Source organism: Saccopteryx leptura, chromosome 3 (assembly GCF_036850995.1).
Source record: "Saccopteryx leptura isolate mSacLep1 chromosome 3, mSacLep1_pri_phased_curated, whole genome shotgun sequence".
Taxonomy (NCBI): Eukaryota; Metazoa; Chordata; class Mammalia; order Chiroptera; family Emballonuridae; genus Saccopteryx; species Saccopteryx leptura.
Window position 1 is genome coordinate 133,009,094 of NC_089505.1, and position 18,320 is coordinate 133,027,413.

At 40.1% G+C, this 18,320-nt stretch overlaps 1 protein-coding gene across 8 annotated transcripts in view; it reads left to right on the top strand.

The window, feature by feature from the left end:
* The window catches only part of FGGY (FGGY carbohydrate kinase domain containing), a 450,547-nt gene that overhangs the window by 153,901 nt on the left and 278,326 nt on the right, over window positions 1-18,320 (top strand). For all 8 annotated transcript variants that reach the window (XM_066376414.1, XM_066376408.1, XM_066376413.1 and 5 more), the window contains one exon: window positions 11,370-11,485. In XM_066376414.1, the coding sequence (XP_066232511.1) occupies window positions 11,370-11,485 (116 nt within the window). The remainder of the gene's footprint in view (window positions 1-11,369; window positions 11,486-18,320) is intronic.

Here is an 18,320-nt window from a genome sequence, read left to right on the forward strand (position 1 = left end):
AAGAGATTTGGCATGTTTTTGTGTCTGGGGAAGTAGGTGATGGGAGGTATGCAAGGAAGGCAAAATACATATTCAAGCAGTTGCCCTTGTTCTGTGGAGGTGAATGGTCTATGCAGGGAACTCGTGTTCTGCTGCCCTGGGACACTGCAGGAATCTCATCTTCATCTCCTCTAGGCCACGCAGAGAACGGCAACCAGGATAGCAGTCTTATGGTCCCAACAATTAAAAAGTAGTTAGGAGCCCTGGCTGGTTGGCTCAGCGGTAGAGCGTCGGCCTAGCGTGCGGAGGACCCGGGTTCGATTTCCGGCCAGGGCACACAGGAGAAGCGCCCATTTGCTTCTCCACCCCTCCGCCGCGCTTTCCTCTCTGTCTCTCTCTTCCCCTCCTGCAGCCAAGGCTCCACTGGAGCAAAGATGGCTCGGGCGCTGGGCATGTCTCTGTGGCCTCTGCCTCAGGTGCTAGAGTGGCTCTGGTCGCAACATGGCGACGCCCAGGATGGGCAGAGCATCACCCCCTGGTGGGCAGAGCGTCCCTCCTGGTGGGCGTGCCGGGTGGATCCTGGTCGGGCGCATGCGGGAGTCTGTCTGACTGTCTCTCCCTGTTTCCAGCTTCAGAAAAATGAAAAGAAAAAAAGAAAAAAAGTAGTTAGGAACCTGAAAGCTTTCTTTTATAACTGGCATTCTGGGGTTCTCATTCATTTACTCAATAAACATGTACTGAGCTCTCAAAATTTGCCAGCTGGGCATGCTGCTGATGCTGGGGGATGGCATGATAAAGGCAGACGTGGTCCCTGGTGTGGAGGTCATGGCCAGGCCTGACACACTGACATTCCCAGAAGGCCAGCTCGAGTGTCAGGGAATAAAACAAAAGAAAATAATAACATTATTTTATAATGAGGAGCTGGATCCTTTAGTACCTCCTGGCTTTCCCACTGAGATACACTCTTGCCTAAAATAGCATCAAACAGAGCAGGCCTGCAGTTCTGGGCCCCTCTCATCAGATCCTTTACTCAGCATGGGCCTCCAAGACCGCTGAATTTCAAGCAAATTTATATGAAAGATGAGGGTGATCTTATGTGACCACATCCATTTATACCATCATGAATCCTTGATTTCCTGTACAAGAAGTTTTTACACTTCTTTTTAGTTCTGCACTAGAACAACAAAAAAGAACTCTAACTTTATATTTCTAACTTGAACTTTAGAAATCTAACTTGAACTTTTGAGTTTAAGTTGCCATTCTAACAAGTTATGATATCTGCTTGAAACTATGAGTCTTTTTGGCAAATTGACCCTTTTACATAATGCAATGCACCTATTTATTTCTGGTAACACTTCTTATTCTGAAGTCTATTTTGTCTGATATTCATATAGCTACTCTCACTCTTTCATCATCATCATTATTATTATTATTATTAATTATTTTCTTCTTTTTCCAAGTGAGAGGAGGGAAGATAAACAGACTCCTGCATGCGCCTTGACCAGAATCCACCTGGCAACCCCCATCTGGGTCTGATGCTCTGCACATCTAGGGCCATCCTCGCAGCTGAGCTATTTTTAGCACTTCAGGCGGAGGCTCCTTGGAAATATCCTCAGTGCCCAGGGCTAATGTGCTCAAACTAATAGAGCCATGATTGTGGGAGGAGGAGGAGGAAGAGAAGGAGGAGGAGGAGCAGGAGAGGAGGAGAATGAGGAGGAGGGGGAGGAAGAGAAGGAGAGAGAGAGAGAGAGAGAGAGAGAGAGAGAGAGAGAGAGAATATGGGGAGAAGGTAGGGGAGGGGTGAAGAAGCAGATGGTCACTTCTCCTGTGTGCCCTGGCCAGGCCAATGCCAGGCCAGGCCAATGCTCTATCACTGAGCAAACCGGCCAGGGCCCACTTTTTCATTATTAGTATTTGCATGATACATCTTTTCCCATCCTTTTATTCTTAAACCTGACTTTTGTCTTTATATTTGGAATATGTTTCTTGTAGACAGCATATAGTTGGATTTTATTTTTATTCAGTCTGATGATTTCTGCCCTTACTTTGAGGTTTTCAGGGCAATAACCTTTGATGGTTAGGTTTTAATTGACTATTTTGCTATTTTTTATTTGTTCCATGTATTCTATAATTTTTCTTTTTTCAGGCTTTTTCTAGATTATAAAAATAATTTTTAGTATTCCATTTTACCTCCAAAATTGGTTTATTAAATTCATCTCTTTGTACTAGTTTCTCTAGGATTTATAATATACATCTTTAACTTACCACAGGTTTTCTTAAATAATTTTATATCCCGTCACATATAATATGCTTTCATATCTCTTTATAATTTGTGCTATCTTTGTCATCTCTTTGTACATTCTAACGAATCGACAACATACTGAATTTTCTCTAAAGTCAATTATTAGATTTAAAATATTTTTTTAATTTTAAACAAATTTTAAAATAAAAAAATATGTCCTTTATATTTTTTCACATATTTACTGATTCTAATGCTCCTCATTCCTTTGTATAGATTTACATTTTCATTTAGTATCATTTTCCTCTTTATTGAAGAATTTCCCTAAACATTTTTTGCAATACAGATTTCTTGGAAATGACTTCTCTTGGCTTGTGTGTTTGAAAAACTTTATATTTCACATTAATTGCTTAAAAATCATTTGCTGAGTATAGACTTCTAGATTGATTTTTTTTCTTTAAGTTTTTTTCAGCACTTTATATATGTCATTCCATTTTGTTCTGGATTGTATTGTGTGTGATGAGAAGTAAGTCTGTAGACTTTATCTTTATGCCTCTGTAATGTGTCTTTCCTCTGCTTTTAAGATTTTCTTTTTATTTTTCTTTCTGTGTTTATCCTGCTTTGGTTTCATTGAGTTTGACCTTGTGGGTTTATAGCTTTTATCAAATGGAGAAAATATTTGGCTATTGTTTTCTCAAATATTTATGATTGGATGTTGACTGTTGATTTTATATCATTGGATATCTGGATTATGTTGTTTAAGGACCTACTTTTTCTGGTAGGTGTTAAATGTACGTTTGGCTCAGTTTTATCCTGTAGAGTCATTTTTTTTTACTTTTTCTTTTTTAAACTTTCTTAGAACAGGAATACAGAAAATTTCATTCACACTTTCAAGGTATATGTCTTACAGGGTCTTTACTGAATGTCCTGAGTAATCAACGGGGACATTCCACTCTAATTTTAGTAACTGCAGTGATCCTCAGCTCTTGGCAAATTCCAAGCACCATTTCACTCACAGCTTTCCAGCTCCTCTTCCCCAGATGTGGAATGTCAGTGTCCACATCTGCATCTCTGTAGTCAACAAAGATGGAGTGGGATTCTTGGAGTGGGACTCTCTTTCTGTGTAACTACCCCCTCTTTAGAAGTGTGTACCACTACAGCTTCTAGCCACCTCAGATTCTCTCAATTCTGCTCTGAGTCTCCTCAACTTGGTGAAGCGGCTGTGTTTTCCTTGGCATCCTGCTTTCTGCTTTGTGGTCTGGCATGTGCTTCCAGGCAGAAAGCCAGAGTGGTCCTGGGGTTCACCTCATTTGTTTCCTGCTCTCGGGCATCACAGTCCTGCATTGCCTGTTGTTCAAGGTCTGAAAACAGTTGTTTCATTTATTTTTTTCTACTTTCCTAGTTGTTTGAGGCAGGGGTGTAAAGTCCATTAACTGTTATTTTATCCTATTTAGAAGCAGAAGCTTCTATTATTTCTGCTTCAGCAAAAGTTTCTCTCTTGATGTAGCATTGAACTTTTATCAGATACTTTTTATTTTTCAATATGAGTTAATCATTTTTCTCTCCTGTGGTAAAAATTCTTAGGTCGTCTATTATTAAGACATTTTTGAATGTTATTCATGATGTATTTCCCCCACACATTTTTATATTAAGTTTGATTATGTCTTGTTTAGAAATTTTGTGGCAACATTTATAATATGAGAATAGCCTCTGATATTTGTTGTCTTGTTTTTTTGTTTGTAATGTAACAGTTACATTAGCTTTGTAAATAACTTGAAAAGCATCCTTTCTTTTTCTAGACTCTGTTTTTTGAACATTTGTTAGGACTTTCTAGGACAACCATCTGGGCTTGAACTTTTAGTTGAGGAAAGATTTTTACTACTACCTTAATTTATTTTATGATAATCTATTAAGGTTTCCTATATTTTCTTGAATCAGTTTTGATAAGTTTTGCTTTTCTAGTAAATTGTTCATTCCATCTGAATTTTCAAATTCACTAGCAGAATCTTGTTTATGTAATCATTTATTAAAATTAATGTCTTCTTTATCTGTAGTTGTGTTTGCCATTTTCATTAAAGAGTTTTTTACTTCATTCCTTTTATTTTTTCCTTTTATTATGCCTTAAGTTTTTCTTTTTCATAGAGCATGTTTTCATATGCTTTGGCTCTCTTGACTTTCTATATTTTATCTTGTTATTTTATGTCTTTTATCTGCTTTTATCTTTACTACTTTTTGATCTCTTATAGTTTAATTTATTAATGATTTTCATAATTTCCTAAGATGGCTGCTTAGGGTATTTATTTTGAGACATTTTTCTTTTTCAGTAAAAGCTTTTAAAAATTTAAATTCCTCTAAAATACCACTCTAACAATTTAGTATCTGGTTGCATTATAAAACATTCTCTTTCTCTCCCCTTATATAAGTATGTAGAATTGAGCATGTTGATAGTATTTGAGACCTTTAATACCTAAACAGTGATATTAATTATTATTATTATTTTGGTTTACCTGTTAAAATTTTGAAAGTACAATAAAATCTTTAAATGTTTATCTCTTTTTAAGTTTATTTATTTGTTTATTTAGTTTTGCACCTCTTGTTTTATATATTTCACATTATATTGTTTACTCCATAAAATCTAGTGAATGGCGATATTCTTAGATTAAGCATTTTGTTGTTATGTAAGATTCCGATTTGCCTTGCTAACATTTTTGTTTTGTATTCAACTTTATTATTTACCATATTTTCCCATGTATAAGACGCTCCCATGTATAAGATGCACCTTAATTTGGGGGCCTGAAATTTGAAAAGAAAAACATATTATATAAAGTTATTCAACTCAAGTTTTATTCATCTACAACAATGAATACAAAAACAAGTACACAAAAGTGGGAAATGCAAGTAAAAAAGTCTACAACCACTGTATAAGACGCATCCAGTTTTTAGCGTCTTATACATGGGGAAATACAGTATATTGTAATTTAAATTTTTTTGTTTTTATTTCTTTTTTAAACTTTCTTTAAAAAAAACAAAAAACTCTTCATCACATTAAAAAGAATGTGTATTGCCTGACCAGGCAGTGGCGCAGTGGATAGAGCATTGGACTGGGATGCGGAGGACCCAGGTTCGAGACCCCGAGGTCGTCAGCTTGAGCGCGGGCTCATCTGGTTTGAGCAAAGCTCACCAGCTTGGACCCAAGGTCGCTGGCTCGAGCAAGGGTTACTCGGTCTGCTGAAGGCCCGCGGTCAAGGCACATATGAGAAAATAATCAATGAACAACTAAGGTGTCACAACAAAAATCTAATGATTGATGCTTCTCATCTCTCTTCATTCCTGTCTGTCCCTATCTATCCCTCTCTCTGACTCTGTCTCTATAAAAAACAAACAAACAAAAAACTGTATTATAAACAAACTGTAGATTAATTTTAACCTCAATTTAATTATCATTATCTTTTAACCAGTTGTGGAATTCAGCTCATTCACATCATTATAATAACTGAAATAATTGATTTTATTTCTTCTATCCTATTTTTGTTTTCAATTATATTACATTACCCATTTTCTCTTTCCTTTTAAATTTAATAGCTTTAGTTTGGTTTCACTGACTTGTTAATTTTCTCTTTATACTTACTCTCTTTGTCCCTTGTTATTTTGAGAACTCTATGTGCTTTTTGTTTTCGTTAGTGATTCTGCCCAAACATAGATATGCATCCCAAGATACTAGTCCTGTGTACCTCTTTTTAATCTCTGACTTTGAGGTTCCACTTATTTAACTTAATGTTTTCAGTTCCTATCTATTAGATTTTTTTTCCAATATAGCATGCCTGTTGTGTTTCAAGAAAACTTAATATTATAAGTTCCTGTATACACTGTTATTATCTATTTAGATTTAAATATGTTTGTACGTATGTGTATATGTATGTATGTGTTCACACCATTGGTTCTCTGGTCTTGATTTCCTCTTTGTTGAGATAGTTGCTCTGAATCAATTTTTTGATTATGTTCTTTTTCAGGAGCTGTCCTCAGAGAATGTATTTGGGAAGTTTACTTTTTGAATCCTTGCATGTTGAAGATGTTTTCTTTTTTCCCTGACAGCTGAATAATATTTTGTCTGTGTATAGGATTCTTGGATCAGTTTTCATAATAGTCTGTACATTGTTCCACTGTTTTCTACATTCCAGAGTCGTAGATGAGAATTCCTTAGCTAGTCTAAAACTCTTGCCTTTCTAAGTAACTTACTCTTTCCATCTGGAAACTTGTGTAATTTTCTGTTTATGTTTGAAATTCAAGTAGTTCCTGGATTTACTTCCTGGATTTAATGAGTCTTTAATCTACAGGCTTAAATCTTGCTTCTACTCCGTTTTTTTTTTTTTAATCTAGTACTGTATTCATTTAATTATAACAACTCCTTCATCTGTTGTTCTTTCTTTCTTTTTTTTTTTCTTCTTTTTTAAGTTAAAATCCCTTCTGGAATTCCTGTTATTCTCATGTTTGGCTGCTGAATTTTCCCTCCGAGTCTCTTATTTCTTCCCTCATTATCTCTCTTTGTGTCTTTGCCACGGGTAGTAACATATTTCATTCACTTGGTCTTCTGCATCATTAATTTGATTTTCAGTGGTGTAAGTGATTTCTTTTTGTTCTTCTGTAGAAATTTAAAGTTTAAAATTTAAAATCAGTGTTATTAGTTCAGAAGAGTCTTTCTTGCATTCTTCTGATTTCTCGTTGCTTTCATTATTGATGATCTCTTCCAATATTTTCATCACTTCTACATCCACGAGAACTGCCTCTTATAAATGTTCTAGTGATCTTCTCCCAGGTGAACTAGTCCCCCTAACTTAGGTATGTTTTTGTTTGCCTCCTCAGTGATTAATGTTGTTTTGATACTCATAAAGTTTCTTATAGTCTTTTTAGCATTGATAACTTTGAAAGCTGTGCAAGGTATATCAGTTGCTCACCAAGCATTCTGGATGGCAGGGATGAACAGTGAGTGGCTCCTTCTCCCTGGGTAGAAGCAGCACTCCTCTCTAGCTTTGGGAACAGGAGAAGGCAAACCCTTTGTTTGCTACAGGTACCTTGACTTTACTCACTAACAGTATAATATCCTATACTTGCTCTCTCTTGTAGAGATTTCTGGAGAACCTGTGGCTTCAGATGCATGCTCTGAAGTTTACTAATTCTATTGATCTTATGCATCCATATTACCCAACTGTTGATTTAAAGAAACCCAAGTGAAAAGACCCCTATTAATGTTTCATTAATGCTGATGGAAAATGTAGTTGCCAGAAGTCTCTGGAGCTGTAGAATTTCCTGCCTTCTGGGATCAGTCATCTTCACTTCAAACATACTCTCTGGCCACTCCATCTGACTTTCTGGTAGGACTGAGGCATCTCTCTCCTGGCCTTTATTGGGGAAAGACTCTACTTGGAGTTACTTAGCTATAAGTGTTGAGTTGTTTCACTATTGCTCTATTAAAAACCACAACCAATGCCCAGTAGTTTAAGACAATAATCCTAGGTAGCTCATTGAGGCTGGGTGGTTCTTCTGATCTCAGATGGGCTCACTCACTTGGGTTTTGGCTGCCTGCAATGTCTGATCCAGGCTGGGCTTGAGCAGTCATTGCTCTTCTCCACTGATCTCTTATCCTCCTAGGACCAATGGGCCATGCCAGGCAGGATCTTCTCCTGTTGGTGCCGGAGGTACCAGAGAGTAAGCAGAAATATATAATGTCTCTTGAGGCCTGGAATCAAAACTGGCATGCAGTTGCTTTGCCTCATTTTTTTGGCCAAATCCAATCACATAAAAGAATACAACGTCTGGAAGTGAAAGGAGGTCCTGCCCACAGTTACATGGCAAAGAGTGTGGATATGTGGAGAGACATAGACTGAGGGCTGTAAACTCAACCTGCCTCAGCTATTGAGAATGATGATGCAATATTTCTAAGTTCTAATACTATCTCAAAGGAGGGAACCAGGAGTGTAGCTGGGAGGGAGTAAGGAGACTGTTGCAGAGAAGGTGATATTAGAACTGGATCATAAGGATGATTTGGAGTTTTCCAAGTAGAGTAGGATGAGTGAAAGGAGCAATAATCAGTTAAGACTGAAGGGGCAAAGTAGAGGCACAGAAATCTGCACCTGAATTGGGCATTCAGGGAGGGAGGAGTTGTCCTGTGTGGTTTGATCATTAGGAACAGTCCTTCCATACCACCTTTTCTCCACAGCGTTGCTCTTCCAGTGAGCTCTCAGAACTTCCAAGGAGCTGGAATTTCAGGCACTGTGCCCAAAGGAGTTAGCTTATGGTGTACTCTTCAGAACATGCTACACAGGTGGCTGTCTTCTCTATACCTCTCAAAAAAAAAAAATGATCCTGCTTAAATCAGAGGAAGGATTAAGTTTCTACTGGCACTGTCAGTCCTTCAATATATCCATGCAGTTAGCTTAGCTCGTTGTGTTCTGCCACCTATGTGACATCTGGAAAAAACACATTAATGATAAATTATAAAAGCGTTTACTTACAATATTTAGGCCTCAAAAAATGCCACCTCTTCTGTGAAGCCCTCCTTGAACTCCCCCCCCCCCCCCCCACACACACACACACAGATCCTATCAGGTACTCATGCTAAAGGTTCTCATTTCTCTCTCTGCTTCCTTCAGGACATTTTGGCTATTCATTAGTACATAATTTTAGGTATGATTTTTTTATAAATTTCTGTCTTCTTATTTAAACTGTCAGCTTATCCGACAGCAGAGGACTAGGTCTTTTGCGTACCACTGGTTCCCCAGGGTTCGGCATAGTAACTGAACCAGGGCATAGCACCAGGGTTGTAGTAACTGAAAACTAAGTGTTAGTGAGCGAGTGAGTGAATTGATCTGAGTGGCTGAATGAGATGTACTTAGTTGGCTGTATGAGTTAGGTTGCTCTTTGAAATTGCATGAACAACCTAGGTTTGCCATTTCCCTTGGCAAGGTGGACAAATCATTCGTTAGTGCTTCTATTCAATCCGTATTCTTTGTGGCTTGATGTATGTCTGAATGTGAACAAGGTACTGGTGATATAGAGATGATTAGGGCTGATTTTGCTCTGGAGGAGTTGCTGGTTTAGTGGAAGAGCTGGAGAAGGGAGTGGGAAATGGCTGTTACTATGGTAAGGGTTAATTAAGATAAGGATATATCCTGATTAGAACTTGGAAAAGAGGCTTTGGCCTCAGCTTGCCTTCCACTGAGGCTTCAGGAGAAGGAATAATGTGAGTTGAGTCATGAATGGTAACTAGGAGTTAGATGCATAACAGGGAAGGACATCATGGACAGAATGTAGCAAGCAAGGGTGGGAATTGCAGGAGGAAACTGGAGATCATCATGGTCATATCACAAAGGGTCTTTTAAGCTCTGTGAAGGATTGGACTTTTTCCTGAAGGTAGTAAGGGACAGTCATCGAGTTTTAATCAGGGGTTGATAGCATCATATTTTATTTTATTATTATTTTTTTTTTGTATTTTTCTGAAGCTGGAAACGGGGAGAGACAGTCAGACAGACTCCCGCATGCGCCCGACCGGGATCCACCCGGCACGCCCACCAGGGACGACGCTCTGCCCACCAGGGGGCGATGCTCTGCCCCTCCGGGGCGTCGCTCTGCTGCGACCAGAGCCACACTAGCGCCTGGGGCAGAGGCCAAGGAGCCATCCCCAGCACCCGGGCCATCTTTGCTCCAATGGAGCCTTGGCTGCGGGAGGGGAAGAGAGAGACAGAGAGGAAGGAGGGGCGGGGGGTGGAGAAGCAGATGGGCGCTTCTCCTGTGTGCCCTGGCCGGGAATCGAACCCGGGTCCCCCGCACGCCAGGCCGACGTTCTACCGCTGAGCCAACCAGCCAGGGCATCAGATTTTATTTTAAGATGTTTGAACATAGGCCTGACCTGTGGTGGCGCAGTGGATAAAGCGTCGACCTGGACTGCTGAGGTCGCCGGTTTGAACCCTGGGCTTGCCTGGTCAAGGCACATATGGGAGTTGATGCTTTCTGCTCCTCCCCCACTTCTCTCTCTCTCTCTCTCTCTCTCTGTCTGTCTCTCTCTCTCTCCTCTAAAATGAATGAATAAATAAATAAATAAATAAAAGATGTTTGAACATAATGTGGAGAACAGATTGGGAGTCAGTAGGAATATAGGAGGGATAAATAAAAAGACAGTTATTTACACAGCATGATAGGGCTTTGACAGAGGAGAGCTACATGCTCTGGGAGCTCAGAGGAGAGCCCACGGGATCAGTCATCAGTTTTAAATCCTTTAGCCTGGGGACTCAGCCCAGGCTAAAGGAAGTGTTTGAGTTACCAGGGTGAAGAAACGGGGAAGACTTTTCTAAGTAGGAGTAGGGCAAAGGCAGAGAGATATGCAAGAACATGATTTGTTCCCTAGAGAACTGTGAATGATATTTTACTGCTGGAGTGGAGTGGAGAACACCAGAGGTGAATGGATGGGAAATGAAGCTGGAGGAAAAAACACCAGTCTTCCTCCTATTAAATATTCCTTTAGACTGGAGTGACCATACATTTACCAGGCACTTTTCAAAAACATTTTTATTGTAGAGAAATTTGAACATGTACAAAAACAGGGTAGTATAACAAATAGCATTTATCTATCAAGCCCACAACCACCAACTCATGGCCAGTTCAGCCCTAGCCATAATGCCATTCATTTCCCCCTCTCTTATGATTTTAAGCAGGTCTCAATTATTATGTCATTTTTACATAAATAGTACAGTCTGTACCTCTAAATGCTAAGAAGCCTTTTTTGAAATAGAACCACAATTACCAATATCATACTTGAAATTTAATAACGATGCTTAATATCATCAAATATCTAGTCAGTGTTGTAATTTCTAATTATCTCACAAAATGTCATATAAATATAAATAAAAATAAGCATACAAATATTTATATATGCTGTTCAATCAAGATCTAAAAGAGCTGAGACTCTTTTGAAAGTGAAAGAAGGTACTCAATCATAACAGGTGTCAATGGGACTTTTGATCTAAGCAGGGATGTATAATTACCTCATTTCATTTATTCTACTTTTTTAATACCACTGCAGCTATCTAGGCAGGTATTTGATAAAGCATAAAAAAAGCCTGGCTCATATTATTGGTCTACCTCTCTCCCATTTTCTTAGGTCTCTCTGCTCCCTGGTGTGCAAATGGACATACTTGGCAGAGAAAGGCTGGGATGACAGTTTCTGGAAGATGATTGGTTTGGAAGACTTGGTTGAAGATAACTACAGCAAAATAGGTAAAGTAAATAAATTAAAATAAATAATCTGGAGAGTGGTTATGTCTATGTATGTATGGAGATATTGGTGGGTTTTTTTTCATTTGTATGATGTAAACTATAGTAAAACAGCTCTGTTTTAACAAGAGAAATGAGTAAGTTAAGATGGGTAAGCCATGACTAGTAGGTCCTATGGTGAGGCTTAGAGGGACTGAGGAGAGATAAGGCTATGAACTCTGCATTGAAATATAGAGTATTAGACATCGGGCTAGACTAATGAAGATATTTTCATAGAGCAGTTGCGAATAGCATAATTGGTAGGGGTGGTAAGGGTTGTATGATTCGCTTCTAATCATTACAAGTAAAATGCCTGTGAGTTAGGTTCAAGAATCAGGCAAGGTCATGAACAGAGAAAGAAATAATTGAAGAGATCAAAATGAGAGGAACAAGGAACAAGACAGAAACTGGAACATGAGCCAGTGGCTTCTGACTAAGGCTATAGGGTTTCCGAGTTCCAGTGTCTTCTGGCCCTGACTGGATAGTAAAGGTGTGGGTGACTAGTAGGCTGAAAACAGTTCCAATACTAGATCTATATAACAATAGCTGACATTTTAAAGTTTAAGGTTTGCAAGGTCATTTCACAGAAAGATGCTTATTTCCTGTAGTTACTACTTACAATGCCAGTAAGCTATCATCAGGTAAGCAATTATACCCAATTAAGTAGAAATACTTCTGTGTGGTTTAGTGTTTCAGCTAGGATGTTGTAAAAATAAAGTTTAAAACTACAGTGGATTAAACGAGATAGAAAGTTACTTCCTTTTCATGTGATAGAAGAGCAATAAGTGACTATCAGGGCAACTCTGCTGTTTTCACAATGCTGCCTCCAGCTGTGGTTCTAAGATTTCTCATCAGTTCTCAACTTGTGAGGGGGAAAAATGAAAAGGACCGGCAGAATCTTTCCACATTTTTTTGGAGGTAGCATAAAGTAGAAATGCTGATGTCATTGCTGATGACATCCCAATGGTCAGCCCTTGTTCATAAGGCCCCACCAGGCTGCAGGGATGGCTAGGAAATGTAGTTATTGGCAGGGTAGCATGCGTCCATTGCATGTGACCATCTAACACTTGAGAGTTTTCTTTCTTTGTTTTTATTTATTTAATTCGTTTTATTTATTAATTTTTTTAGTGAGAGGAGAGGAGGACAAGACAGACTCCTGCATGTGCCCCCACCAGGATCCACCCAGCAAGCCCTCTAGGGAGCAATGCTCTGCCCATCTGGGCCCTTGCTCCATTGCAACCGGAGCCATTTTTTAGTGCCTGAGATATAGGCCATGGAGCCATTCTCCGTGCCCGGCGCCAACTCACTCTAATTGAGCCATGGCTGCAGAGGGGAGAGGAGAAGAGAGAAAAGGGGGGAGGACGGAAGAGTGGAGAAGCAGATGATGCTTCTCCTGTGTGCCCTGACCGGGAAACTGAACCTGGGACATCCACATGCTGGGCCGATGCTTTACCACTGAGCTAATAGGCTAGGGCAAGAGTTTTCTTTAAATATTGGTTATCAGCTAGTAGTATCCGCTACAACTTTGAGCCACTCTTGATAACCAAATCACACAGTAGGTTATTTTAGTTCACCTTTTCTGTGTTGGAGTCCTCATGACAAATCTGTGAAAGTTCAAGAATATAAGGATAGAGACATGGAAGAGCTGTGTAGCATCTATACTGCTATGTTTTAAATGACATAGCTTGGTTTCTCTGGTCTGTTTAACTACTAATAGCTGAATCTGAGTAAAGAATAAGTCCAGAGTAGTCTGCAGAGAGAGCCCGTTTTGAATTTCTGTGGTTCAGTGGAAACAGGCTCCAGATCTGAGCTGGTTGGGAAGTGGGAGGGGCTTGGGACCAGAGGAGAGAGGCAGACACAAAGCAACGATCATTAGTCACCATCTGCTTTCCAAGTCCTTTAGCAGGTGACGTATTTTATGCATTATCTTTTCTAGCCTTCACAAACCTGTCTGTATGGCCGTTCGTATTCCTTGTTCACTATGAAGTTGTAGACTCAGTAAGCAGACTGCCCTTTTGGAAGATATGGGACTGATGCAGCCATACGGTTGGCCTCCAGTGGGATTAGGCAGCAGTTCAATATTTAGCATCCAGAGCCAACCTGAGCTAGATTGGAGCAAGTACAAATACAGTTACATTGTGTATTAGAGCTTGAACATATGAATTTTAGGGAAGACAGTTCAACCCAGTGCACTGGTCAGTCAAGCTAATGCATGGCCAGTAAGTTCTCAGTCCCCAATATAGTGTATTGGAAGCTTCCTATGAGCTTCCTGCCTTGATGAAGAGCCATCAGGACTGTGTCAGGGGAGAAACTCTTGTCCTGTAATTAGCGGGTGCAGACAAATTGGGTCTAAAACAGTGAGCTAGAAGCTAGGGTATTTGTAGTTCTAGCACTAACTGTGTGAACTGTGACAAGTATCATACTGTTTCTGTATCTTGTTTCAGTAGTCATTGCCTTTGAAAGACATAATTAATGGTAGCAATGAAAACTAATCATTTACCACTTCGCAGACCTAGAACTATTGAATTACAACAACGTTTAAAAAATTTTAAAACCGTGTAATAGTTATTTTTATTTATCCTGTCCAACAGTTGAAAACTGTGATTTAGAAAGTGGAAATGTGCCTAACGAATGCTCACAGTTTACAAGTGGTAGGAACAGAATTCAAACCTATGTTTGGGTGATTCCAAATCCTGTTCTAACCATTTTGCTGTACTGACTTCCAAATAACATTGCGTGTGTATAACAGGGAGCAAATAAGCAGTGATCCTCCTTCTCCTTCTGTATTTCAAGTACATTTCTTTGTGTTTTCATATACCTCATTGCAGGTAATTCTTACAGTGACAAAAAAACCCCACCATTACCTTCTTCACAGATGAAAATCAGAGAGATAATCTAGTCATGTTCTCTGACCACATGCAGAGCTAATAAATGATGTCAGGATTGAAACCCTCCCCATGGGAGGGTTTTCTTGTTGAGATATTTTTTTAAATGTATATGCCCTGCCCCCGATTTGGTAGCTTTTCCCTCAGTTCTCCCATGCTATGCTGAACCTAACCTGTTGCAGTACACATTGATGACCAGTGTACATTTCTTGATTTCACTCTAAACTGTGAGCTTCTTGACATCAGGATTTTCATTTATTTATTTATTTTTAATATTTTATTTTTATTCATTTTAGAGAAGGGGGAGAGAGGGAAAGAGAGAGAAGGAGGGAGGAGTGGGAAGCATCATCTCCCATATGTGCCTTGACCAGGCAAGCCAGGGGTTTTGAACCAGAGACCTCAGTGTTCCAGGTCAACACTTTATCCACTGCACTCCCGTAGGTCAGGCATGGATTTTCATTTATTTACCTTTATATTCCTGGTCCTGGCATAAAGCCTAGCACATTTTAGTAGCTAAACTATTATTTGATTAGTGAGTGGATAAATGTATGACTTAGATGGCTAGTACTAGAATGTTGGCACTTCTTGCTGTTCTTTTTTTTTTTTTGACAGAGTCAGAGAGAGGGACAGATAGGCACAGACAGACAGGAAGGGAGAGAGATGAGAAGCATCTAGTCATCATTGCAGCTCCTTAGTTGTTCATTGATTGCTTTCTCATATGTGCCTCCACCAGGAGGCTACAGCAGAGCAAGTGACCCCTTGCTCAAGCCAGTGACCATGGGGTCATGTCTATGATCCCACACTCAAGCCAGCGACCCCTTACTCAAGTTGGTGAGCCCATGCTGAAGCTGGATGAGTCTGCACTCAAGCCAGTGACCTTGGTGTTTCGAACCTGGGTCCTCCACGTTCCAGTCCGATGCTCTATGCACTGCGCCACCACCTGGTCAGGCAGCACTTTTTACTTTTAAAGCTGTAATGATGTTTACTGTTTTTTAGCAGTATCTTTATGAATGGGTCCAGCTTCAACTCTGATGTTCTGATTATAGCAGGTTCTCAAATGACATTTTGCTATAACAATGATGAGAAAAATCATCAGCTCCCTCCGGTGCCACTGCCTGTGTGGAGTTTGTGTGTGTTCTCCATGTCTATGTGGTATTCTGGTTTCCTCCCACTTCCTAAAGATGCGCATGTGATGTGCATTGGCTTGTCTGAGTTGTCCAGTCTGAGTGAGTGAGGGTGTGTGTGAGTGTGCCCTGTGGTGGAGTCACATCCTGCCCAGCTCTGGTTCCCACCATGCACCCCGAGCTTCTGGATTGGCTCTGGCCACCTGTCACCTTGAGCTGGAATAATCGTTAGAAAATAATCATCTTACTTGTTTTATTAATCTTTATTAAATGTATATTCATTGTTTAATATTAGAAGTATCTTAGGTCTTCATTTAGAAGTTTGGTGTTTTGTAAAGCCAGTAGCCAGGGCTGCCACTATCAAAGCAGCCGCCTGGCTCATGCAGGTTCGCATTGGATTTGGACAGTCGGTAAAGAAACAACGGAGCCACAAACTGGTGGGCCATTTTCTTTCATTCTAGCTTGCACCCGGCGGGCAAGTAAAAACACACACTGGGCTCCAAAACCCACTCACATTCAGTGCTCACAAAGCCACTGACTTATCCGAGTTTCCTAGAATCAAAGGTTTCTAGCTCACCAGCCTTATTCTCCTTAGTTCCCCATCTCCTTCCTTATCCCAGATACAAACTCTGCACAAACTGGCATCTCACTCAGCACTCCGCCATCTTGGCTGCTTCTCCTGGCCACATGGCCTCTTTCTGCTCTCTGCTCTGCTCTCTCCTCTAATCATCCCAGGAACCAAGAGGGCAAACTCTTGTTCTGCCCCCATTTTATATTGTAGCTTCACAATCTCTAATTCAATATACAAAATAGGGAAGTCTCTAATACAGAGTCACTTCTCTGAGGCATGATTGGATTGTACCACCCCACATCAAAAAGGGTGGGAAAGGCTTAATCCCAAAACCAAGCCCTAGGCTACAAGGATCCTGCCTGCCCACCGCCTGCCCCCAACACACATTAATATCACCTGGGCAATGGCTTCCTCATGGGCAGCGTCATATTTAACAAAGTGAGCATAATATACTTTATCTGCCCAACACCAGAAATATGCCATAGGAATTTAACTCTTGGTTATTGTTGGGCAGATAAAATGTATTATGCTCACTTTGTTAAAGATGGAGGCTGTCGCCCAGGTGATATTAATGTGTGTTGGGGATCCTTGTAGCCTGGGGCTTGGTTTTGGGATTAAGCCTTTCCCACCCTGTTTGCTGTGGGGTGGTACAATCCAATCATGCCTCAGAGAAGTGACTTTGTATTAGAGACTTCCCTGTTTTGTATATTGGATTAAGGGATTTTGGTTTTCTACACTATAAAATGGGGACGAAGCGGGAGCTTGCCCTCTTGGTTCCTGAGATTATCATTAGAGGAGAGAACAGAGCAGAGAGCAGAAGGAGGCCACGTGGAGTAGGCCAGGAGAAGCAGCTAAGATGGCGGAGTGCTGAGTGAGATGCCAGTTTGTGTAGAGTTTCTATCTGGGATAAGGAAGGAGATGGGGAACTGAGGAGAATAAGGCTGGTGAGCTAGAAACCTTTGATTCTAGGAAACTCGGACAAATCAGTAGCTTTGTGAGCACTGAATGTGATTGGGTTTTGGAGCCCAGTGTGTGTTTTTACTTGCCCGCCGGGTGCAAGCTAGAATAAAAGACTATGGCCCACCAGTTTTTGGCTCCGTTGTTTCTTTACCGACTGTCCGAATCCAATGCGAACCTGCATGGGCTGGCTGCTGTGATAGTGGCCCTGGCCTTGGCTTCTGGCTTTACAGTTATATTAATTACCCTGTAGTAAAACTGGTTTCATTATACATCATTTTGTATCAAGTCTCAGTTTCTAAGACCCTGTCGATATTGTTAGAATTTAACTGTATTTTATCTTTTTTATGCTTTCCCTCCCCTTATACAAGATTTGTATTTATTTTAATTTTTGTATTATTAAAAAAAACTGTATTGAGGTATAATTGACACGGGTATATTTTTATATTTTTATTAAGGTATAATGAGGTATGATTTTTGTAGAGAATCACCCATTTAACCTTGAACCCTCTATGACTTGGATTGAGGAACTTTAGTTACTGTAAAAGCCCTGAGTGAATGTCTTTTGGATGCAAACACCAAGAAACTGTGAGTGAGTGACCTTTGTGCAGACACAAAGGAATGCATGTGAATGGGCTTTAGAAAACTAGCCTAGAGGTTCTGGATTGCCCCTTCCTTTGTGCTTGTTAATTAGTATAAGAAAAGGAATGTACTGACCAATTTAGCCCTTTTTCCATGTCAGCAAAATGGCCATTAATCATTCTTCCCCTGGTCACCTGATCTCCCTCCCTTGTAATCCTGTTACCTCCGTTCTGCTTCTGATAATAAAAGTTAAGGGAGGAGATTCAGGAGGTCTCTCTTTGCCTCCTTTGGCAGGCTTCCCCCTTTTCTTCTTGACATAAGTTTGTGTCTTGAGTAGGTATTTTCCACGCGACACTGGTAGTTCCAAGCAGGCTGGAGTACTATATGATCTGTATAGTTTCAGGTGGACAAAGTAATGATTCAACATTTGTATACATTGCAAAATGATCAGTCCAAAAGTCTAGTCATCATCAGTCACCATAAAAAGTTACAATATCCCCATGACCTATTCATTTCACACCAGAAATCTGTCTCCTCGCTCCCTTCAACAGCCACTACTCTGTTCTCAGTATCTATAAGTTTCTTTTTTATTTTTAGATTCCTGATATAAGTGAGATTATATGGCATTTGTCTTCCTCTGTGTGGAAACATAATACCCTCCAGTTTCAATTATGCTGTTG